Here is a 25,314-nt window from a genome sequence, read left to right on the forward strand (position 1 = left end):
TTGTCTTATCATTGGGCATCACTGAGAAGAATTCCTTAGCACAAATACAAAGGCAAGCAGCAACAGATGAATAAAGATGACTAAAGCCCTTTGGCCAGGCCACAGTGAGTGAGCATTAGATTAGCTGACACCTGGGATGAAATTAGTTGGGAGGAAATTGAAACAATTTTAAATAGCCCTTTCATCAATCTTAGCAATGAGAGAGAAGTAGTGAGTGAATGGAATCAGGCGATTTATGGCAGCAACAATAACCCAGAGTTTACTACTGCATCTCTAAGAAGTTTAAGTTGAGGGATTTGAAAGATGCAATAGGAAAAGAGTAGACTTGCTGTCAGCTTCGAATTTTTAGTTAATGCTAAGCATTGTCTAAGCTGCAACTGTGTTGGTATAACTGAGCACCATCTCCAGGGACTCCTCTTTAGAAAATTGCACTCATTCTGAAAGTTACTTGGGCAGAGAGCTTGGTGATGGCAGAACTTCACTGTTTGCCTAAGGAATCTCACTGTATTTGTGCAGGTTTTACCAAGTGCCATGTGTTCATTAAGAGTGTGTAGGAATGGCATTAGGTGAAATGAAGGCAGTTTCTTTTCCAGTTTACAAAGCCAAACAATGGACTTGTCCCTTTCTCCTTATTTCTTCGTCTTGATAGTGTACAGGAGACCACTTATTTTAACACATCTACATTCTACTGATGCTGGCTGATTTTTTTAGCATTTGAACAAGGGCCAGAAAATATTTCACTGGATAGGAGACAAAAAAATCCTCTCCTAAACTCCAACTTGCAAAGCTAATTCCCAAGCAGTTCAGCACAATTCTCAGTCTAGACCTCAACTGAACTGTCAGGGAATGAAATCTGTATAATAAACCAGTCGTCTAATTCACGACATCATGGGATTCAATCTCCCTAGGCAGGATTTAGTTCAGACATTCAGAAGCTTTGTTGTATGAAGTTAGACAAGGTGGTATTCATCTTTTGTGACTTCAGCTATCTGAAAGTTGGGCGTCATGTCAAAGCTAGTCTCTAGGGCCCCTCTGTAGTCAACAGAGAGAAAAAGAGGCACTTCAGAGAGCAATTCATTCCACCTTTAACATCATAGCATCATCAGAGTGTCAGAAAGGGGACAATACTTTGCTTGAAGAATTGTAGCCTGGAATTTCTAACAGAACTATCCTTTTAAAGCCAGTGGGTGCTTTAGTACCTGTAATCTATAAAGTCTGCCCTCCAATTCCTCACTTTAGAATGAATAGTGTCAGGCAAGGAATCTTTAATGAACGGATCTTCTATTGAACATCCTCAGCGCTCACTGGTTAGCATGCTAGATAAATCATTTGATAGTAATTATTTTGCAGGAGTTTATTCAGAGTCTGTTAGGATAAACCCTGAAATAAATTAAATGGCTGTTGAGTGCAAGATTAATAGTGCTATCCAGGAATACTTTATAATACCTGCATTACCAATACAAGCTTCATCCGTGCATCTTTGACAGAATGCTTCCAGTCAGACAGAGAAGCCTCTCTGCATTAAAGGAAAAACCACCAGCTGTTCTGTGAAACCTCTATAAGTTACAAACCAGAAATTAGCCCTGGGTTTTTACCCTCTGTAGATATTTTATGAGTAGGTCTAGAAAAGAAGGTACATTTCTAAAAAAAAAAAAAAAACAAAACACAACAAAAAACCCCCCCTCAAACAACAATAACAACCTCCCCCCCCCCAAAAAAAAAAAAAAAACCCAACCCACAAACAAAAAATATCAGTCCTTTCACGCAGAAGAACATTCAGTTACAGGAGTGGTTTGTCAAAACTAAAGTGGTTGTTGGTAGAAGCAGAGCTACAGCCAAGAGCCTTCTAATGGAGCCCTGTAGATCATATTGCTTCTCTGCATCCTTACAAAATCACTTACATGTAAAAGCTTTGATTTTTCTGTTGACCATATTCCTTTATGGGAGACCTCAATGAAGGCTTTTTGAAAAATCTACTTAAATTGAGTTGCATTTGGACATTGGATCCCATGCTGCTTTCAAAAGAGTGGTAATAGAAGATTGACATTATTTTTTCAGTTAACTTCCTTACAAGTGGGTCCAATTCCCTCTCTCACATTATCTTGTTTATTTTTATTACCCTTGTGAATGCCACTGTCACTTCTGTTTCAGCAGAAGCGAAGGCTCAGTCCCTTAATAAAGCCTTAAACAGTGTTGCTTCTAAATGAGGTTAAGATCTATGTTATATGAAGCATTTGCCTTGAACCTTAATTCATCCTACCTCTGCATGGATATCTGGTCACATTCAGGAGTTAATATTTTCAAATCCAGTTCCTGGAGATCATTGAGTTCTAGTCTAAATTTCAACTGACAAGACACCTTAGGCATGGTATACCATTAAGAGTCATGTCAGGGAATTTCTGTTTCTTTATGTTCATGTAATCAATGTTTCTTCTTTTCAGGAAAACTGAAAACAAAGTGTTTTTTTCTGAACAGCAAATCGTAGCAAGTTTGGGTTGGTGGTGTTGTTCTTTTGTATACATTCATTGTGTTTTAATAATTTTAAATACTCTTCTGCAAAAAAGCTGCTGTGATTTCCTGTACATAAACACACCCTTTTATCTCCAGCTTTGATTTAAAGAAAGGTCCCTCTGTGCAGTTATAAATTGAGACAGAATTTCCTCTGAACTTGAGCATACTTGCAGTTGTTTTTTTTCCTTTTCCATTCTCATTGTTTTAGAAGCAGACTTGAGCTGAATATCTCAGATCAAGACCAAGCTGTGTTTACAAGTTTTCTGAAAGCTGCAAGGGTAATGGAAGTTAGTGGTCTGATGTTCCTCAGTATGCCCCCTTTAGAAAAGCGAAAGGGAAATACTCCCTCTTCCATAAATTGCTTTGCATGGAATAGTAAGAATATTGTCATGTCTCAGAATTATCTCACATATTAGAATGATGGTTTTTGAGAGTGACTAGAACACAGCCACTGAGTTGCTCCTCTACCTTGTAGCACCACTGTATTGTGGCTTTGATCCTCTAGTCTTTAAGCAGGTCACAAGAGTCTGTAAGATGTTTTAATGCAGCCCAGTTGAAAATGAGACAGGTTAACATAAAATTCTTGAGTAGGTAAGAACTGTTGTTCTGGGCTCACCTGTCTGACTTTGCCTGGAATAAATGAGGGAGTGCTTGCACATGCTGCTTCATCAGCGGATCAGAAGGGGAAGCAGTCCTGAACAGATGGAGGCAATAACCTCTCCTGCCAAAGCAGCTGGAGGAGGATGTCTGCCTGCAACCAAAGGGACTTACCTGTATCACAGCTACAAATAACTCCAGGATCTCGTTACAGTTCAGTTTAACTCATTAGCGTTGACAACCATAAGCTGAAGCGTTGTTGCTAAGGCTGGAGCCTTTTGCTGCCTGAGATGTGTGGAGAGGAGTACCTTCAGCTTGTGAATTTGTGACTGTATAGTTGAAAGTACTTGGGGCCTATTGTCTCATGAAGAGTAGCATCCATTGAAAAGGATAAGAGAGGGACTCTGCAGTAGTTGGGACAAATACTTGTAACAGATCTCAGGGCCCTTCTGTGGCATTTGTTGCTGCAGTTTCTTAAAGCAGCAGATCTGTATTGTATTGAGTATCACCAGAACTCAGAGATGGACATTTCTTGAAAACACCTTTTGAGAGAAATAAATCACATTTCTAAAGCATCTCTCCACCTTCGAATGCATGTCTACTAAAAATAAGCATGGATCCAGACTTGGTCCTGTTAGGATACTACTGCTGGTTTTTACTACAATGAAAAGCAATTTCCACTTGAATTTTGGAAATCTGAGCAGTTATAATAGTATCAAGTACTCCAATGACAAAGTCTGGAAGTAATTTTGGTCAGAAATGGAAAGTCTCTGTTCATAATCTCATCCTAATACTGTAATAGATACTCAGTGCTTCACCTATGGAAAATTTAATAACTTACAAGGCATCAAAAATTGTTTGACACCACATATACGTTGCTGAGTGAAGTTAGTGATTTATAACATTGCATATGAGATTTGTTAGTATCTAATTTACTGCATTAATCAGTGAATGCCAAATCAGTTTGCAGATTGCATGTAGATCAGTTTAATTTGTCACCTTAATTGTCAGTGAAATTTTTAATGTTGAGTTTGCATTAACTGTTTTCCATGCTGCTGCTCACTGAGAAAGCAATAACAGCATAATACATCCACAGTGCTCATGTGAAACTGCGCAGGCATCAATGGTTGCTTTTCACTACTCTCCAAATCTGAAGTTCCCAGAGTTAAATCTGTGTTTTGCTGTTATTTGCACGTTTTAATACATGCCAAATAGAGAGAATGTTGTCAGTCCTGTCAGTGCTAACATGGTAAAAAGTTGTGTCTTTGGTGCAGTGTCTGAGCAAGTAGATTTCAGGGGACGGGGCCAAGCCAAAATGATCCGGGGCTTCCTCAGGCAGATGCTGCATTAGCATGTGGTAATGACTCAAGTGATTCTGTCATCCTCCATGCTTGTGATTAGCATTTAGTGATACACTCAATACAGCCTTTCACTTGAGAGCCTCCATGTATTACACAAGGGTAAGCAGCATTTCCATTTTTATTCTAGGTTTGTTACAAATGCAACTTTAGTGGGACAAACCTGTTCAAAATTCTAGTCAAATTTAGTAAGTAAGTGTTTTCACCAAGGAAAAAAAAAAAAAGGGGGGGGGGGGGGGGGAAAAAAAAAAAAAAAAGAAATTGTATATTTTAATACCTTTTCCCTGGACTTCATGTTTGGTTTTTTGAGACTATGTTAGAAGGCATAAAGGAAAGCTGAAATATCTGAAACAAAACAAATTTTTAACAAGTTTCCTGGAGCCAACCAACATTTTATTTCAGGTTAAATGAAATATTTTTGAGTAATGCTGAGCAAGCATTTTTCTTCTGCAGGGAACATTTTCATTTTAGAAAGCTCTTAAAAATGAGGGGTTTTTTTCTGTGCAAACAAAAATATGCTATTCACATAGTGCTAGTTCTAAACAATAGCGAGGCCACATACCCCCACAAAGTGTTATTTCTTTCTGTCATGGGCAGCAAGGTGGAAGCTTGAAGAAGTAACTAGAGTTGTCCAAGATCACAGTGTAAGAGCCAATTTGTAAATCCTGTCCATCAGATTCCTTATTTGATAGGCAGTATTTCTGAAGGTGGCTTGGTAGCAATTCAAGGCCCCTACACAAATGGAGTGCTGGTTTGAAGTACCTAAAAAAGTGATGCTGGGCTGCTGTGTTTTGGCTGGTTTGTGTTCAGTCCTTGGTTATTTAATTCTTTCTTCCCTTTATTGGGTATTGGGAAAAGGATACCAGGCTTTTTATTTCTGAGGATATATTGGATGAGCTGGTAACTTAGTTATGATCTACCTGGAAGAGGCATAGTGACTGCTGTGAGATACCTTTCACTTCTACTTTTTGTTAGTAGAGACCAACCAGGTTGTCCAGAGACCTTCCCAGCAGGATTGTCACTGGACTGAACAGGAAAAGGATGTAAAACAGACATAGTATGGATGAGTTGTCAAAGTGCAGAGAAAATTTGAACTGCTACTGTCTGTGCTGAAACTGCTTCACACACAGGAGGCAAATAATTTTGATTTGCCACCTTGTCTTTGCCAGCTCTTAGTTTGCTTAGCTGTCCTACGGTTCTGCTGAAAACCTTTCAGAGAATGCAGTGGCTGTTGCCCATAAAGACCTGGCTGCTGTGGGTGCAGAGACCACTGAGCTTTCTGATTATCTTACGCCCTGTGGGACAGTGGATCATTGATTTTATCCATATTAGATGCTAGAGCAAGGCACTTTTATCATCTTTGTGAGACTTCATTGACAGACTGCTTAAAATTATATTACTCACTAAAAAGCAGCGGTAATTACCTATGGGATGGGAAGGAAAGACATGGTCAAAGTATAGTTGAGAGCCTTTACTGTAACTACTGATGCATAAGAGTCCAGCTGCTATTTATCAAGAAATCATGGAAAAGGAGGCAAGTACAAATTCCAGGGCAGTTGATTTTGTTGGTAGTATTTCACTAAACTTTCTGAACGTAGATTCCTTGTGCACTATGGATTACATTCCAGGCTTTGAGCTACTGCAGTGAGGAGAGTAGTTGGCCAGCAACAGGCTACTGAACTGCATCCACATCCCATTAAATTAAATCCCCAGGAGGGCTGGGAGACTGTCTTTGTGAAAAATATATAGCAGGTATCTAACACCTTTGCACTCAGTATAACTTAACTATACCACGGAGGGGACCATGGGCAGCTTGGGATGAATGGAAGTACAAGTACAGAGCAACTGGTGGATCATAGTAAAAACCAGGAAGAGTCAGTGTTCCCTAAGATGGCAGATCTCCCCAAGATGGCCGCTGCTTGGAGAGAAGGCTTGATGAAATGCCTATGAAAGTGAAAGTTAATTATTATATGGTCTTTTAAATTGATATTTCAAGAACAAGGGCAGACACATGTAAATGTAAAATACCTTTTAGGTCTCCCCTAGGCCATTTTATGGCCAAAAGAAAGTTTGGTGGCTCTTTTTTGGGTTTTTTTTGTGTTTGTGCAGTTTCTGCTGTCGAGTGAGTCCTGTCCAGTACTGCTTGTTAACTGTAATCCTCTCCTAAATTGATGGGGGGTTTGTTTTTTCCAACATTTCCTTTTAAACTGTGCCACAACCCAGTAGATCTTTGGTGGAGCATATGCTGAATTTTATTATTTCCTGAAATTAGCTAATATTTTTATTTTCTTAGTTCCTCATATGCCTAATTGTTTTTTATTCCAAGTCAGTCAGAATACTATGCATGTATTGTTGAGTTGGGTTCTGTATGTCATTTCCATGTGCTCTGCTCCTCCTTCTGGGCCTTCCCATAATTATTCCTTAGTCTAATCCCATTTACTTTGCAGCGGGGCTAGCAACCCTGTTTCATATTCTCTTGCTAATTCTTGTTTTGTACCCAAATGTTTCTGCTTGCTAGGTCTTGATGAAGAATGAGCAGCAAGCTGTGTGTCCTCCCACTTCTCTGTTTTCTATAATGAATCATTTTGCAGTTATAAAAGATTTAATTATAAAGGATTTGTCTGCCGGGAAGAGGTACATTTGCATTGTATAAATAGATTTATCTAGAGTCAACAAGGTGTTCCGATTTGCTGAAACCTACCCAGCTGAGAGGAGCATTTTACATAATAACAGTAGTAGCAAATTTGTGAGAATTTAATACTATTGCTGTCAATAGTTAAGAGATTAATCAATGGCCAACTGAATCAGTTATCAAAATAGAGAGAAAAGGGATTGGAAGAACCTTGAATGGAAGCTCGCACTCAGCAGAAGGCTTATTGACAGAGTGAATATAAAGGAATATTTTGGGTTGGCATGCATTTTATGGTGCCAAATTTGAAGATGAGAACTGTAAATGGAATGGCTATTGGTTCTGAGTAATTGTGTAAAATGTTCTGAGAGTTTGATTGCACAAACTACTCATTGAAGGGTAAAGATCTTAAAGAAAACCTAGAGTCATAGAACATGTCTTATGTCTCTCTCTGTCTCCTTGATCTGTCTTTACACGTAACAACCCTTTTATTAAGATTCCTATCACAATATTAAAAATTTTAAAAAGCCATTTTAATATTATTTAACATTTGTCTAGCTATTTTACTGCAGCTGGAAATCCACAGACATCTCATCCTCAGAGTGCAGTAATTCTGAGTAAATATATTGGTCAACTCTTAAAACTCTTATCTGTACCTCGGTATGTGCTTGGGAAAGAGATCTTCCTCAGAAAGCAGTAACTAAAGTGTGTTTTAGCATTCCACAAGACAGTAGAGAGACTGCATGAAGCCTGGGTGGTCATCTTGATATTGTAATGTCATCCTTTCTTGTGTTTTTCCCCTAATATCCTCAGTACGTACCTTGGCTTACACAGAGTTAATCACTGTGTCTGTTTTTTTTTTTCCTGTAAACATTTCCAATTCATAAGTCTTCCACATGTTCAAGGGTTAGCAGAACTCCTCAGGCAGAGACACGGACGTTGGAAAGGAGTCCTTCTCCAGGCTTTTTTTGATGTTGAGGGCCACTGACCTTCAGCAGCTTTGCTCCTGGGATAATTTCATTCAAGTGTAGCAAGGCCTTGAAGCGCAGCCTGGTACACAAGAACAAAGAACTTCTACTTCTCCATCCCTTTGGACTGGCATCAAAGCATTGAGATGCAGGCAATCTTTAGTGCATTCAGCTGGAAGAATCACCAGTGAGTCATGGCATCTGCCAACATACCGATCGATGTTCAGGGGTGTGTGGAGGTAGAGTAACACGGCAGCATTTCCTTTTGCTTCCCTAGAACTGAGAGCTGTATTGCCTCCATCCATGTTAAAGTCTCTCCCAGTGGAAAACTTGTTATGTGTCACCAGTACTATTGCTCTCCCTTACAGTAAGTGCTCATGTGCAATTTCATTTTGCTCATGCTTTGAATGTGTGAGGTACGGTTGCTCAGTTTTTGAACAAATGGAAATTAGCTCCTCGATGACAATTTGTTGCACTTACACAACTGCATAGTTTTGCAGAGGTTGGCAAAGTGGAGATGGGCACGACATGAAACTTTCTTCCCCAGCGAGCTTCTGCTTCTACCTGCAACAACTATTGCTCTTCCACTGTGTCCTGGTTTTGAGCTGGGACAGGACAGACTGTGGGGCCACTGCTTTGCACAGTAAAGTGTTTGGCTGTGATGTGAGAATGCATCACTGCTCACTGCTGAAAGGGACCACATATACATGCTTGTGTTTGTGCTGATTTGTGATATTCCACCCATCTACCCCAGCAACTGATCTGCAGTAAGGCCATAAACCTTAATTTAATACTGCTGACAGCTAAAGGAGAGATACTGCTTTAAACAATTGTAGAAGCAGAATTGCATTTTAGAAATGAAATATATAATTCCTATCTAAAATTGTGATTGAATATAATTAAGTTTAATGTCTCTGTGTTTTTTTGTGACAAGGCATAGAAATGTACCTTTGATGACTGGTTTGGCAGTGCTGACCTGCATGGAATCAGGTCTTGATGAGCCAAGCAATCTTCTCCAGTTGCTCCTTTCTGTGACTTTTTTCTTGGATCTGGGCAACTTCAGTCCAACTGGTAGAGGTTGGAACAGGACTCGGAGAGTTTGGGCAATTTACAGTCTCGTTTCATTATTTGAAATTAGTTGTTGTGTGCCTTAGTTTCCTCATCTTTGAAATGTTAGTGATGTTTTTCTTGATGTGGTGTTTTTAAGAAATAAGAATGGGAAAAAAATCCACTATGTGTAGCGGCAGTGCTGGTTGTGCTTGGAATTGGGGAACCTGAACAGGCAAAGATAAAATTTACTTGAGTAATTGGAAGTGTATTTAAACCCAGTCTTCTAGGAAGCAAAAAGTGAAAAATCACATGTATTTCCTATCTAATCAACTCTTAGGATTTACCCAAAAGAGGCACACATGAAGTTTGGAAGCACTATTTTCATGACCTGTTTCCAGTAGCCTTTTTTTAGTTCACATTCAGTTCCATGTCTGATGTTGAGAGTGGACCTGTGTTAAATCTGCTCCTGTTGCCTATAAATAAGCTTAGAGATCTTAACCACCTCATGATTTTGTCAGCGTCCGTCCACTGCTTCTGGAAAGCAGCAATCATCTTCCAGTGCGCTAGCAGTTAGTCTGGCCAGCGTTCTCCATGGGGCAGAACTGCTGGCTGATAAGAGCTGGTCTCCAAGCCTATTCAGATACAGAGAGGTCTGATGGGAGTAGCAGAGCTAATAATAGAAGTTGGACCTTTTTATTTTCCCTTTCCAGGGTTTGTATTTTGAAAAATGCACAGAAAAAATGCAGAAAAGGTTGTTCGTTTTGGTTTGTTGGGGTTTTTTTGTTGTTTTGTTTGGTTGGTTATTTTAATCCAGTTGCTTATTGTTACAAATATACTAATTACTGCTTTTAGGAAAGGTGTGAAAGTTGGGAGTTTTTGTTTGTATGCTTTGTGGTGTTTTGTGGTTTGTTTTGTTTTGGGGTTTTTTAATCTCATGAAGATAACATGATACCTGAGAGAAAAGGGAATCAAATAGCAAATGCAGTCTGGTATTGAAAAAGGGGCAACAAAAAGCAAAAAGATTTAAGATGTTTTTAAAAATTAGTATATCCCATTGAATTTTTCTAACTCAGGATGTTCATATTTAGGGATGAAAATTTTAAAGAGCTGCTGTTCTAGATGTAATTAAAAAAAAAAAAAGTCCAGTGACTATGCAAACACAGTGTTTAATAGCTATTTGGGAATAAGTATTAGTTTTACATTTCTTTTGGCCCTTTCCAATTTTGTACATACCCCAGAATATGTAGGTACCAATGCATGCTGGAAAATACACATTCTTTATAAAATTCACTGCTGCTGCTCTTTGCTTGCTGTTAGTTTTTGAATGTGCTGTTGGAGCTGCTTACTGATCAGTAAGCAAATCACGGGAAAAGATACATATGTTACTGTGGGCCCTAACAAAAACAAAAAAGCAGCTAGATTTTGTGCAAGATTAATAGGGAAAAACATTATCATGTCATTTATTGCGCTCACCAATTATTTGCTCTCTCGGGAGCTATGAAGATAAATATTAGATCCTCAGTCAACTTCCCTAATTGAAAAGTGAGAATGTGTGAAAGATAGCTAACTTTCTTATTCCACATTCCTATTTCATTATAATTTTAAGGAAGCTAGTTGTTGCTGTGAATTCAGGAAAACTACATCACACCAACATTCAGATTGGGAATTCATTCAATCAAAAGGTAGGAAAAATAACTAGACCTGGTCAAAAGCATTTCCAAGAGAACACAGAGGGCCTGGCTAGTCTGAATGCTGTACGGCTCGGCAGAAGGTTCATGCTACTGGAACATGGCAGTGAGCGAGTGCGCGCTCCTCAGGTGTGCTGTGAAGCTTTCTTCAGTGTAGGCAATCATAATGACATTAGGCAAGGCTGAAGGAAGAGATGTTTTAAAATTTGTATACTAAGCATAACATCCCTGCTTTGAAACAGCAGCAGCAGAGAAGGGAGAGCACATTAGAACTGAGCTGGCTGAATTATTGACATGAATGAGTTTCAAAACAGCAAGTTTCCACTTGAGTTTCCTGCACAACCTTTTATCTTTGTTTGAATTCAAATATTGTGAAATTTCTTGGATTTTATGATAACATTTAGTTATGTGTTGAAACCTCTTAAACCAGTGTTTCCAACCCAGAATTGTTTTGAAATGTTTGTTCTGAAATATTTTTGCATTTTTATTTTATGGTTAGATACATTTTGAAATGTTGACATTTTCTGTGAAATGAAATTCTCTTTCTATGTGGCTCTAATGAGCAAGATTTCTCACCTTGGAGTAGCTCAGTCTGGGAGTGCTGCGCCCTTAGTATACAGAGCAGGGAGTGCTCCCTCAATGGGAAGTTATTTACTGTCCTCTGTCCTGCCTTCATCAGATGTATGGCCACGTTCATTTTATACTGTAAATTATTCAAACTGCACTGTGAACACAGAGTAAATAATTTCCTTACAGGTTTTTTCATGGCTCTGTTATCATAACATCTTAGTTCCTTACAAATGTTAATGAAATGAACATCATAGAGCTCTTGTGATGAGTATATTCCCATTTTATGTATAGGAAGCGAAATAAGAAGATTAAAGCCAATTTATGTAACTGCAAAGACAGGCAAGCTTTCAGGCATACACAAACATGGGCTGCTTTTTCTGCCTGTATCATGTAGTCTAATAAAAAGAGATCTCCTCCTCCTACAAATGTGGCTTCACTTGCATCCTTAGGCAATGACAGCAACAGTAACGATGCTGTTACAAAGATTAAAGTCAGAAATTATGAAACATTGACTAATTTTGGCTGCCTAGTGTGAGAAACCTGGAGTCCAATCTTTTTTCAAAGTGTTTTTTGAGGATGTTGTGTTTTCCAAGTATCTCTCACTGGTCTCATTTGCGTCTGCGACCACTTGGCTTCTCTGCAGATCTGAATACAGGTGTCTTGGGGTGGCTGGCTGGAAAATGAGGGCTGTGTAGCTTACTGTGAAAGTTTTGATTTATGTGACCTGCCCTATACTGTGTTGGAGTTCAATGGCCATTTGCCAAGGATGGCTTCAGTTCCCTTAAACATGAACTCGTCTTTCTCTTCTTTCACTTTTCTACCTCATTTATTTCATACCTTCGAACTACTTTAATGGTGGAAGCAGAGGTATTAATGACTCGTATCAATAGAAAATTTACTTTGTCCTGGAATATGGCTATCCTCAGCACCAAGTGAGCCATCAGCCTTCAAATGTCTGCGCTGTTGTAAGGCTGGAGAGTTGGAGGTGAAGAGTGAGCAAATGGTGTGCCCATCAGAAATGGTGAGTCATAGAAAAATCACTAGTCAGAAACTCCTCAGAATTCTTATGATCCTTTTATAGCTAGACAGCAACTTTTCTTTGTTTCACACAACCTTTAAACCCTCCAAGTATTCTATTTTTAAATATCTCTGAGTCGAGGCCTGAACTCAAACCAAAGGAGGAGCAGATGAAATTGAGAAGTTAGGGACAAATACTTGTGACAGATAAGCATTGTCAGTGAGGCTCCACAATCCATTATTTTTAGTGGCATTTAGTGGAGGAACATCATACTGCAGCACTAGCCCATTAGAAAATATTATTTAAGAGGTGCAAGTAAATACTAGGCAAGTTTCACTTTTTTTGAGGAGCAGCACATATAAGGGAGATGAGCATGATGGAGTTCCATAGGTAGGTATTTCTTACATACATTAATTTGAAAATTGATGTTTTTCACTGTGGGTGCATACAGAGTCTCGCCCCAAGAACCGCTGGAGTCAATTCAGCTGTGTCCAGCCGAGCTCCTCAGGGATGGCCCAGAGAGCTCCTGCTTTTCAGTAAATCATGCTCGAGGGTGCACGTTCATCCCCGGTCTTTGCAAATTCCGTTCATGTTTTTTTGCAGAGCAGAAGTGACAGGGGTTTTTAACAACAACCAAGTACTGTCCTATTAAGCTCTCTTGTTTTAATGTGTGCTGAGTGGGAAGGCTTTATCTGACTGTTGGTCCCAAAAGCTTTTGGTAGCATTAAAAATGATGGCCTAAGAAGTTGAATCTAACACATGAAGGTATAATTATGTTCAGCTTGATTAATCCTGCATGATAATTAGCAGTGTAGCCAGTTTGCAAGATAAGGGGTATCTTTGGAAATGCCTGAAAGAATCTCATTCTTCCCTCCCACTTGGCCAGCTGTGGTGGCGGTAAGGTGAAGGTTCCTATTTCGCAGTAATTAAACATCATAGTCTTTCTGGCCACATTCCTCAGAGACAGATGTGCCAGAACTTGCCAGCGCACTTCAATTTCTCTGCTGATTAAAGAAGGGGAGAGGAAAAAAGAGGTAAGCCAAGTTGGAGAAGATCCTCTGAGGAGTGAAATACATCCCCTTTGGCCCCACAGTCTGAGCAGTAAGTTGCTTATCCTGCTAAGCCACGTGATTTTCCCCTTTCATGCTGATCTGCTACATGAGAACTGAAGTCCAAAAGCATGGGCGGTCAGGAGCCCAGGCTGTCATTTGTGTCCAGGGTCTGGTATTGCATTTGAACACTGACAAGGCTGGACTGTGTTCAGAAGCAGGACCTGTGAGGTACAAAGTCAGCACTTGTTCCCCGAGGAGTTGTTTGTTTCTTCTTTCAATTTAGAGCCTGAAATGCCATTTGTTTAATGTTGGTGTTTAAATAATGATTTATAAGACTCCAAGCCAGCCTTGGTACAGCTTAATGACTGCTATAATTTATGGATGCCACTGGCTACATAAACACTGCTGTAAATATAAAGGATGTCTCCCACAAATTTTACTTTGATACTTATTTGATACCATTTATTTTCCTTTCCTTACACGTCATCTGTGTATGAGTTGAGGCCACTTGACTCGGCAATCCAGGTCATTCTGGCTCACCTTGCCAGAAGTGATTGGGATTGGGAAATGAAAAGATCAAATGTCTATTTTTGTACAAAATATTCTAATTAAAAATTAAGTTACCTTGAGCTTGGATGCAAACATCTGCGTCAAGTGGCCCATTAAAAGGGTCATTTGTTTTGGGGCTTTTTTAAATTATCTGTTTGTTTTACTAGTTAATCCTTTATCCAATTCATCTTGCCTTTGTGCACACAATAAGCAAGCAAACAGGAGACTAAATCATGCACTGTCACAGAGCCCAGCCATTCCCCGGGCTGCAGCTTTGCTATTTCTGTTCTCTAACCTATACGAGGAGCATGTATAGATGCGTCTAATGCAAATCTGAGCTAATTCAAGCCCCGTCTCCACAGAGATGAATGAGCATGCAAATCTGCTTTGTTTTGGAGGAAAAGCTCCTGAAATTACTTGATGTCTAGTTGCAACTGACAGCTTTTAAATACCATTGTCAGTTGACTTCGGGAGATTTGTGCTCCTGGGCTACAACAAAGACACCTGGGAAGACAGTAGGTGCTCTTGAATGCCTTGGTTCCATTATAATTAGTGTTAATGCAGTCACGTGCTTGGAAAACTGAGTGCCTCTACAAAGTTAAAATTAATTGAGTAAACAGAAAAACTCCATTGCCTACAGTAACCCCTCCTCTGAATATCATATCATATCATATCATATCATATCATATCATATCATATCATATCATATCATATCATATCATATCATATCATATCATATCATATCATATCATATCATATCCCAGCAGCTGCTGGGGTAAAATAGAGACATTGCTGGAAAGGTTGCAGATAAACTGAGTGGGATATCAGAGCTGGTAATAAACGCAGGTGTTTCTTCAAAACCATCTGTAGGGTAATTCAGAGAGACAAAAGTACTTCTGAATTTGAGTAGGACTTCAAGATGTTCAAGAGTGGCATGATGTTACTAACCTTATGGAAGTGGTCTGGGCCTTGTTTCATAACTTTTCTTTAGATGGTACTTCCAGCAACACAGTGCCATGTAGGTTCATTGCATAACCTTAGGAGAAGGGTTATGGAACACCTACTGAGTTCCCAGAGTCACTTCTTACAGTTTTTTAGCATCCATTTACACACTGACCTGAGCCCACTGTGACTGGCTTGTGACATATGAAGAGCTTTGCTTCTAACATAGGGAAGGCTCTCATGGTGTCTCTAAGAGTGCATTTTTGCAAGGAGCACAGCAAGGCCAAGGATGATACCTTCTCATTACCAAAGGGCCTGCAGAAATTGTCAGCAACCAGCTCCAAGTTACTTGGTCTATTTTTTCTGCAAAGCTTTCCTCTGTTGTCAGCCTTGACCCCGACTGAAATACAAGGGCACTGTGCAGCCTGTATGCGACAAGCCAGAATCGCTCTAAGGCAGTCAGAAAAATCGAGCTGACAATAACACAGAGCACCCTTTTCAGGAGCCAGGGTCCTTTATTAAAAAGGTTTGGCATGTGTTCCCCCAGCTCCTGAATTGATTTGCACCATAAAATAAGCTTGAGAAGAAACAGTGGTTGTTTTCCTGCATGCTTCATTAATTTTTAGTTTTGGCAGGCAATATAAATAAAAGTATCAAGTGCACATCTAATTGAATCACCAGTGATTCCCAATTCCCTGTAGTACCAGAGAACATGATGTAGCTGTGTCGTTTAGCAAGCATGGATGCGTTAGGCAAACAATGGCTCACTCTGCCCAGAGGCTTTGGTTTAATCTTGAGCATTTACCCATTTCATATGAGACAGGGCAGGAGTTGTTGCAGTGGGGAATTCACAGAACAGACCTCTTCATACTTCCAGGAGTAGTGAACTGTAAGTACATCTCTGCAGAGAGTCAGGAAGGTTTTGGGGAATTGCACCCACACCCAGATTTTTGTGGAAGGGGCTCTTGCACTTCTCAAGCTTGGACTCTTCCGTATGTACTGACTAGGATGTTGCTGAACTAATTCCTGCCTCCTCCAAGTGACTGATATAGAGCATGTCTCTCTTGGGGCAAGTCCTTTTTTTCTTTTTTCTTTTTTCTTTTTTTTTCTTTTTTTTTCTTTTTTTTAGATCAAAATGATATGCTTCTCCCACTTGCCTACAATCAAAGACCTCAGGATGGGAGAATTCCTACCGTAATGAAAATTATAACTATCAGAATGGATGATCTCTGACTTCTCAACTGTCAAGGGAATCAAGTGCCTCCTGAAAATAGCGGTGCTAAGGGGCAAGTACTCAAGATCATTTCTGAATGGATGATACTGGCCTCTGATTGCAGTGTTCAGTGACCTCATTCATAAGAGCTGACTTCTTTCCACCTTGCTAGCTGCCTTTTGCTGCTTAGCATAGGTAAAATGAATTAGTGATTTTTGTATCTTAGATGTGGTCTGCTGTGGGCTCCCTGACTCAAGGGGAGGGGCATGCAGGAGCAGGAGTGGGTATAGAAGTGAAAGAAAACTGCAAGCAGAGATCAGACTGTTTTCTCTCTTGCTGAGAGAATATGACAAGGTAATACATCCAAGTCACAGGTAATTCATGTTGACAGGAGGGTATGATGAAAGCTTGTGTTCTTTCCAGACCATGCAGCCATGTTATTCCTGAGCTAGACAGAGAGGATATCAGTCTTCAGGACCTTCAGCCTAGCAGTAAATTCACATATAATTTAAAATCTATCATGTGTATTGTATTGTTCTTCAGAAGTACCACAGAGCAGGCTGCAGGATTTCAACCCTCTTTTCAAGGGTTGAAGATGCTTTCCAAGTTAAAACACCAGAAATGCCTGGGGAACTGAAGTTCTCTGTTAGGTGGACCATTAGATATTTGACAAGTTTAAACAAGTCAAACTAAATAAAACAATTCCTTTATCAAGTAATTATTGGATTGAGGGGGTTTCTCAAGGTATTCTCCTTTTCAGTGTTATCCAGGTTCATGTGACCTGTTGGTTGAGAGGAAGCAATTCAGTAATCTCAAATGGTTTTTGTTTTCTTTTTTTCTAGGATCTACTTCTGGCTCAAAAATGGCTCTGGAGGGTTCCTTCAGCTGCTGGAATGGAACAGGGATCAGACTGGGGCAGGCGTGTGACTTCATCAGGGACTGTGCTGAGGGAGAAGATGAGGCAGATATGTGCAGTGAGTAAATCTAAACCCCCAGGCTACGTGCTCCTTTTCCAAAAACATTGATTGTTATGAATTTTAGTGCCTGAGATTTTAGCACTAATAGACTAATTCAGTACTATCAAAAGACCAGTATCTTCTATAACACATGCATTCTCTGGATATCTGCCTGGAGAGGACCATTTGGTATGTTCCTGTACTCACCTGCATTAGTTCTGCAGCAGATTCTTAAGATGCTTTTAGTGCTTCACATCTCTACCAAAGTCCTGATCAAAAATGCAGAGGAAGTATAGCTTGAACAGCTAGCTGCCTTACAGAATTATGAAATGTATAGTTTGAGTTTTTAATCAAAATGTATCACAATATGTGGCAGAAGAGAAAGGAAAGAAAAAAACTTATAAGATGAAAAATGGGTAAAGCCAGTAGCTGTCTTTGACCAACTCCTGTGTCTTTGTGATTCCTCTTGTTTTCTGTCTTCTCATCAGTAGTCTAATAAACTACAGCAGAAGATAGATAGCAGCCTGAGTTTTCTGAAAACTTGCTGTGCCTGAATACTTTGTAATTGCGCTGCATAGCCTAGATACTTAAGACCTTCCTGTAATTTTCTTGAAGATATCTTATCTCTTTTTCTATACCTCTACATGTTCTACCTCCAGCATCTTCCACATTGCCAGTGTACAGATAGTTAGGAGTGGTGGTTTGTCAGCCTTAGGGTTATCCACAGGGCAAATATATAAAGAAAAATAATCATTGAGAGTTCATCATTTACCAATTTAAAGTGTTTGTGTCACAGCTTATCTAGCCTATGGACTTTTGTCAACAGAACTGTATTGATTTGGTATGCAGAAAATGTGTTCCCTGACCAAAATACCAGTCCTGGAAAAAGCCTTTGGAATAGAAGAAGTCATTGTGCTCAGTTAAGCTTTCATATGTGACAGCTAGAGCAGGAGACAATCTGGGTAAGGTGGTTCAAACAAGCTGTGTTGGTATAGGTAACGTCTAGACTAACAGACCTTTGCTGTTTCTAGCATAAACTAAACATAAGAGTGACACACAGCTTTTAGCAAATTCCAGTTCTTTGCTGCTAACAAAGAAATAATGTAACAGATTTTACTGGAGTGGAGAACATTGGTTTGAACTGGGATCATCTAGTAAACTAGTTAAAAGATCAAAATGATATGCTTCTCCATCATGTTAGATGTTGTTACAGTTTGAAATTATGTTCGTTAACAACACACATAGTGAGCATTAAATTCGGTTTCATAGAAACGGTGTCATCGCTGCAGACTTACAGCTCCTTAGAACCAATAATGCTTCATATTCACGGTATTGAAACCTTTTTGCCTTAGAGCTTTAAAACAGAGCTCTGAAACTTCATAATGGTTTTTCTATTGTATTCTACACTTTAATTAAAAAAACAAACAAACAAAAAAAAAAACCTGGTAAATTATGATAATCAGTAGGTTGAATACATTTTCCTTTCATTGGAATTAGAGACCTATTATTTACCATCAACTATATGTCCACAACACACTGTTGTGTCTTTCTGCTATAAATGACTCTGCCTTGTGAGGGTAATCCTGTCTATACCAGTTGGAACAGCAGAGCTCACAAGGTGGAGTTGTACCAGTCCTGGATGCAAACTAAATACCATCATAGGATGGGGCAGGCCTGGAAGAACATGCTTACCTGTTATTTTCAAACATTAGGTGCACCTGTGGCTGGTGTCTTGTCCATATTCACATATCGGGAGGCTGGCGCTGCTTTTTCCCCTAGCTGCCACCCTGTGTCCCACGATGAGCCAGTCAGTAAAGTGACCAATCCCTCTCTCACATATGCTATCCACAGGGCTTGGTTTGGCTGCCTTTTCCCCCTCCATGCAGCATTCATCTGTAGCTATTTGCATAAAGCAATATAGTACCTACAGTTGTGTCAGCAAAGAATGTTCTGAAAACGTAAAAAGCAGAACATATTTAACCACCTGTTTAGCAGAGTGTCACTCCCTGACGTGAGAAGACCACATGGCTTGTTTTCAACCACAGGTACTGGGAATGAGAGTTTTCACTCCCAGCCAAAAGGCCTGAAAAGCATCATCTTCCACCCAAGCAACAAAAAAGACTGCCTTGCTTTAGCAAGAGCTCGAGTTGTGGGTATGTCTGCTTATCCGCTTACAAGCCCGTGCAGTTCTATGGCTGATTTCTCTGCTTTTGCCTCTTTACTGTGTTGAATATTGTTGGCATAAGACTACTTACACAAAACAGAGAAATGATCTGATGTTTTCCATGTCAGTTAAGTCTACATGGCAGTCCAGCACACAACATATGTCATCTTTCAGCATTTCAGTTGTCAGTTTGCTCCTGAGCAACACGGATGTTTTCATCAGCTTTTTGCAAGTGTGGCAAAAAATGATTCAGATATATAAAACAGGGAAAGGGATTTCCCAAATGCTTCTGCTTGCACAAAAGAACTATAAGAAGAAGATGTAGCCATGCTGAAAACTGAAGGAAGAGCTTTTAAAATTACTGTTAACCAAAGGCTTCTATCTTTAAGCTCCAACCTTTGGGATTTTTTTCCTTTCACAGTCTTTTAGCTGTGCAGGTACTGATTTTTTTTTCCCTTCCTATTAATTTGATTTTTGTTCCTTTCTGAGCTGAAAAAAATCTCCCTAATGCCAGCTGTTTGTTAACATCTCTCTACTTATTAATGGCCAATAAAATGTCACGGTGCTTTTTCTGCATGCAACCAATTAGTCTGTGTAGAGAGTGTAAAATCGGAGAGGGATGACCCCTAGAGAAAACTGTGTTGCTGTTTGAGTCATAATCAAATATTCTTGCAGCAGCAAAAGACAGCTTCAAAGAGGCAGATGTGGAATTAGATGCCAAACTGTGTTGATCTGAGATCAGACATACAGATTTAACAGACTGATGGAAGTGCCACACTGGAAAATACTTTGCAGAAGCACACTTTGTAGACACACATTAAGACTCCAGATAGTGGGGGTCTTATGTCTTTGCTAGTAAATTCATGCTTTTATGGATTGTAACTTCCTGCCAAAAAAAATATAACATACTTCCTCATATTGTAGTAGTGTATCATATAATATAGCAGGTATGGTACAAGCCAGAGATGAAAACTCAAATTATTTACTAATATAGCTTGGCAGAGCTCTGCTTTACAGAAAGGAAAAATTTTTTTCAGTAGTTTTATACTTCTTTTTTTAGTTAACAATATCTTGGATTTTGGTTCAGTAATCTTTTGTTGCCCGGCAGCAAGTCTGGACAAAAATAGAAGTTTTACTGAAAAAAAGTACATATACTTGTAGCTAGTCCAAAATTATTTTCCTTTCTGTCTCAAATTCACCAAAAAAAAAAACCAGCCTGGGAAAATATTGGTAAATCTGTCAAAGCATGTTAGGAAAAGAATGGATTTTATTTTTTTTTTTAAAGAAAATTTAAAAGAATGTAGATGCTGATAGTAAATTTATTATCTAGAGACCCAGAACCTAGAGGATTCACCCAGGATATGACAAACCCAGGACTGATTCTTTCTTCTACCTAAGTGAATTTGAACCCTTATTTCCTATTTCCATGGACAATTTCCAAGATGGTGGTCTGGAGTTCTGGTCTTGTTCAGAAGAAAAAGGGTTATTCAAGTCTCAACAGAGGTTGCTTTTCCACATTTGATAAATTTTACCTGGAATAGGGATTGAAAGTAATGTCCTCCATCTTTAAAATAAGTCTCATAACCACTAGGTTATAGGGTAATTTTCTCTCTGCCTCATTGAATATTTAAAGATATTAAACACATTGCCAGGTGAGATAAGGAAGACTAGTATCTGGTTCATGAAAGGAGTGGCTCAGGCTGTGCGATGTGGTTAGAGGAGTGCACGCGCCCATCTGTCAAAAGACCATATGGCAGCTGGAATAGGAACCTATAAAGTTTGAATTTGTGATAACATGAGCAAGTGACCAAAAAAGCATAGATAATGAATTCCAGAGGGGCCAGGTTACTTTCCAGACAAAACTACATTAAGAAACCACTGGATTCGTTTATGTCCTAGTGATGGATATAGCCCAGCAGAGTCTCCCTGCAAGCGAAATTATGAAGTAGCAACCTGTTACCATGCAGTACTCTCTTAGGGTTCCTGTCTTGCATACACTAATCCTTTTGCTTCTTTCTTGATTAAGTCCAGAGGGGGGGCACAAGGACGATCAGAGGACTGGAGCATGTCTCCTATGAGGACAGGCTGAGAGAGTTGGGGCTGTCCAGCCTGGAAAAGAGAAGGTGCCAGGGAGATCTTATAGCTGCCTTCCAGTACCTGAAGGGGACTTACAGGGAAGCTGGGGAGGGACTTTTTACAAAGCCCCATAGTGTTAGAACAAAGGGTAATGGCTTTAAACTGGAAGAGGGTGGATTTAGATTAGATAATAGGAAGAAATTATTCACTGTGAGGGTGGTCAGACACTGGAACTGGTTGCCCAAAGAAGTGTGCGTGCCCGCTCCCTGGAAATGTTCAAGACCAGGCTGGATGAGGCTTTGAGCAACCTGGTCTAGTGGACGGTGTCCCTGCTGATGGCAGGGGGGTTGGAACTGGATGATTTTTAAGGTCCCTTCCAACCCAAACCATTCTATGATTCTATGAAAAGCTGTACCTTTATCAACACATTCTAACCTCTGGTAGTTCTGAACTCAGTCAAACCTTCTGGCATTACAGGATAACCACTGGCTTTGTTGAAAAGTATTTTCCCTTTTTATGCTTCACTTCTGGTAGAATTTGGCAGACCAACTTAGCTAGCGTAGAGACAGCCATTGAAACAAACTCATGTTTAAGATTCATATGCTTTTTTCTTTGAGTAGATGATCTTTTTGCCTTTTGAGATTTCCTCCTACATTTGGTAAAAGAGTAGACTTTTATGCTTGTGTCTTTTATAATATATGTCTGCAATTCCATCCAAAAGATTAAACTATAGTATCTGGTTGATTTACACCTAGTTTTGAATCAAGAGCATGCTCCATCCACTTCATAAATTATGCCAGTTGCTAATTTTTCTTGCTATTAAAGGATGAAAAGTCTGCATTAAGGTTAAAAAAACCTTGAACTTAATTACCTTTCAAGCAAAATCTAAATCAATCTGAAGGCTTGAAAATAGTTGTTTAGGAACAAGTTTAATACCCTACAGCTTTTTTACTACTTCATCATTCAAATAAAAGCAGAGACTCTTGCATTCTCACAGTACTCCAATCTTGCTGGATTACTCTGTTCTGTCCTGTATCCACAAGCTGCATCTTAATCTTACTGAGGTCTAATTTTTTTGAGGTTTCTTTCACTACTGATAGTATCCAACATGGCAGGTTTCAATGGCTATAACTTCTGTCCCCTCGTTTACTTGATTTTCCAATAAAGTCAGATTACCTTTCCCTCATCAGTGCACTGTCTGTGCTAATGTGAGTTTGAATTATAAACATTCAGCAAATTGAGAAGTACACGTTGACAGGAAAGTGCTCGTGGAGTAGCAATGTGTGGGATTGTAGGTGCCGTAGGTATTCAAAGCAAGAAAGAGCAGCAGAGAAAATGCATCCACTGCACGAGACATCTGAAAATTCATAAAAAATTAATTTGTGGAGGAGGAATGAAATTTTCTGGGAAAGTAATTGCTTCTTATTTGTGCCTCTACTTGTTCTTTGACAGTGAGCTTTTTCTGGCCTCCAGGCAGGGATTGCTACTTAGATGACTCCTCCTGCTGCTCTGACTTGTTTACATGATCCTACATAGCGTATGGACATGAAATGAATTCAATTGGACACTGAGCCAAGCAGTTTCAGTAGGAATTCAGGACACATTATAATCTGTCTTTTTTTTTTTTTTTTATCCCAGCCTCGAGCTGCACAATGAAATATAACCAAGTTCTGAAGAGGGGTAAAACACAAGGAAGCAACTTTCTGCTTAACAGCTCCACATTTAACGACTAGGCTGAATGAATTTGGAGATTTTTAAAAGGGAAACTTGAAAAAGCTTTAACTCCAGTACAGGTTTTGATCTCTTCATAACAAATCTGGGTGCTTGTGGAAAATAACAATAAAATATGGCTCTCAACTCCATGTCAGATTCCAGGTTCAAGCCTGGCCATACTAAAAAGTTACAGATATGAGATTTGTTTCAGTTTCCTCTGTGAAATGAGTTGTGATTCAGACTCCTAGTAAATCAAATATTTGTTGTCTAGACACTGCAGTTGTTGTGTTCCCCAGCTGTTTTCTCAGGATAGACCAAGGAGTAGGTGAATATGCCACTGATAATGAATCGCCTTTCGAGGTGTGTGAGTCAAAGCTGAGGCCCTGCAAGCAGGTGTTTAGCTGACCTCCAATCTCAGCCAGAGGGTTCTGCTGATATTTAAACATTTTGAATGATTTGGGGTTTGGATACTGGTGCTTCACTTCACAGACAGAAAATTTCAGAGGGAAAAGTTCCTAATAATCACAACAAAATCTGAGTTCAGGAGCCTTCTCTTCTCACAGAGAAGCTAATGAAATGGACACTGTCACATAACCAACACATCCTCTTGCTTTACGAGTTTGTAGTCTGTCCTACATTTTGTCAGTGAAGAACTTTTTACTCTGATTTTGACAAGCAGCTGAAAGGAAAAACTAATTTCCTGGATATGGAGGTTTATAATGTGTTTGCACTTGGAATTTCTTTTTTTTAACTTGCAATTTTAAGCAAATTTCTTGTTTCATTTTCCTTTCTTTCAAAAAAACACCAACCAAACAAAAAACCACCAAATCAAAAAGCAACCTACAACAGAAAAAACAAGGATAGTTTCAGGGGCAGCTTAGGGGAGCGGGGAAGGAGAAAATAAATACAGGCTAAGCTGGTAGAGGATGTTCACCTGTGACAATATAATTGTATGGCTCAGGGCAAGAGAAGCGGTGCTTTGCAGCCTTTGTGAGAAGAACTTGCAATGTGGGCAGAGAAGGAGATGAAGAAGGCATGAAGTTACCTTCTGCTTTGAATGAGATGACTATTACTTTAAAACTGGTTAATTTAAAGGCAAAAGCTAATGTATCTTTATATTGTTTGGAGCTGGAAACTTGCCTGAAATCCCAAGCCAGTGACAGAATGAGTGGGCTTCAAAGCCTGAAAGTACGGCTTAAAATAAACTACCCTCTTTTCATCCATTCATCTCACGAAACAGATCCCCAGGTGCAAAAACTGAGGCACAAGATGATTCAGTGCTTTACCTGAGACCGCATTAGTGCTCACAGAGAGAAGAGGTCACATTGCTGAGCTGGGCTGATTAGAAACCTATACTGCAAGGGAGGAGAATCATGTTAGGAATTTATACCTCTCCAAGATTTCCCTTCATGGGTCTGCAAAAGCAGTGGTTAGGAAAGCCATCTCCAGGGTGTAACCCTGAGTGGGTTTATACCTATGGAGCTGTAGAGGAGGCCAGCTATTTGGAGACCGCATAGTGTACACTGAAGTGTGTCCTCACTCAGGCACATCAAAGTGCGGAGGAAGTCACTTAGTCACAGTCTGGGGGTTGTTTCCCTTGACACCACCCTCGCCATGGTCAGGCACATGCATGACTCCACACAAAAGGACTGAATAGCTGTGGGGTGCCCACATGCCCTGAGCAACCTGGTCAGAATAATCACTGCAGCTTCTCTGTGTGCTCAGGAGTCTCCTCCTCGGCTCACCTGGGTTCTTCTGTATGTGTGTGTGTTTTTTCCCTTTTGCAGAAAATCTTCCCTCTGGCTTTTACTGTTCGTTTGAAGAAGGAGACTGTGGCTGGATGCAGGGCTCTTCTGTGTCCCGTCCTTCTCCATGGCGGATTGGAAGACCGGAGCACAACCGTTTTCCTTCAATAGAAGGTGTGTGAGAGTAAATAGTAAGTGCAGAGAATTAACAGTGGAGAACAATAAAGACACACAAATGGTGGAGAGAGGAAATAAAACACAAGGTTTGTTTTCCTTTGTACTTATATATTCAGCCTCCAGTGAAACAAAATACATCTTTCTACTGTAAGTGCTTTGAGCAAAAGACTATCCTGCTCATTTTCTGTCTTGAGGGTATAGACAGGTTGTTCAGCTCTCCACAATTGACACCAGATACTAAACTTGACCCTTTCTAAACAACTTCACACCAGGTATTAATCTGCATGACCCTCCTCCATACCAATCTGATTTTTTATTTCTGATTTTCCTATTTACTT

The 25,314-nt window shown here is 39.7% G+C and overlaps 1 protein-coding gene across 1 annotated transcript in view; it reads left to right on the forward strand.

Moving 5' to 3' along the window:
• The window catches only part of ALK (ALK receptor tyrosine kinase), a 108,444-nt gene that overhangs the window by 11,991 nt on the left and 71,139 nt on the right, over positions 1-25,314 (forward strand). Inside the window, exons 2-3 of the mRNA XM_010176753.1 lie at positions 16,988-17,119; positions 24,842-24,973. Of these exons, the coding sequence (XP_010175055.1) occupies positions 16,988-17,119; positions 24,842-24,973 (264 nt within the window). The remainder of the gene's footprint in view (positions 1-16,987; positions 17,120-24,841; positions 24,974-25,314) is intronic.

The sequence above is a fragment of the Antrostomus carolinensis genome, unplaced genomic scaffold (genome assembly GCF_000700745.2).
Source record: "Antrostomus carolinensis isolate BGI_N321 unplaced genomic scaffold, ASM70074v2 scaffold5321, whole genome shotgun sequence".
NCBI classification, from domain to species: domain Eukaryota; kingdom Metazoa; phylum Chordata; class Aves; order Caprimulgiformes; family Caprimulgidae; genus Antrostomus; species Antrostomus carolinensis.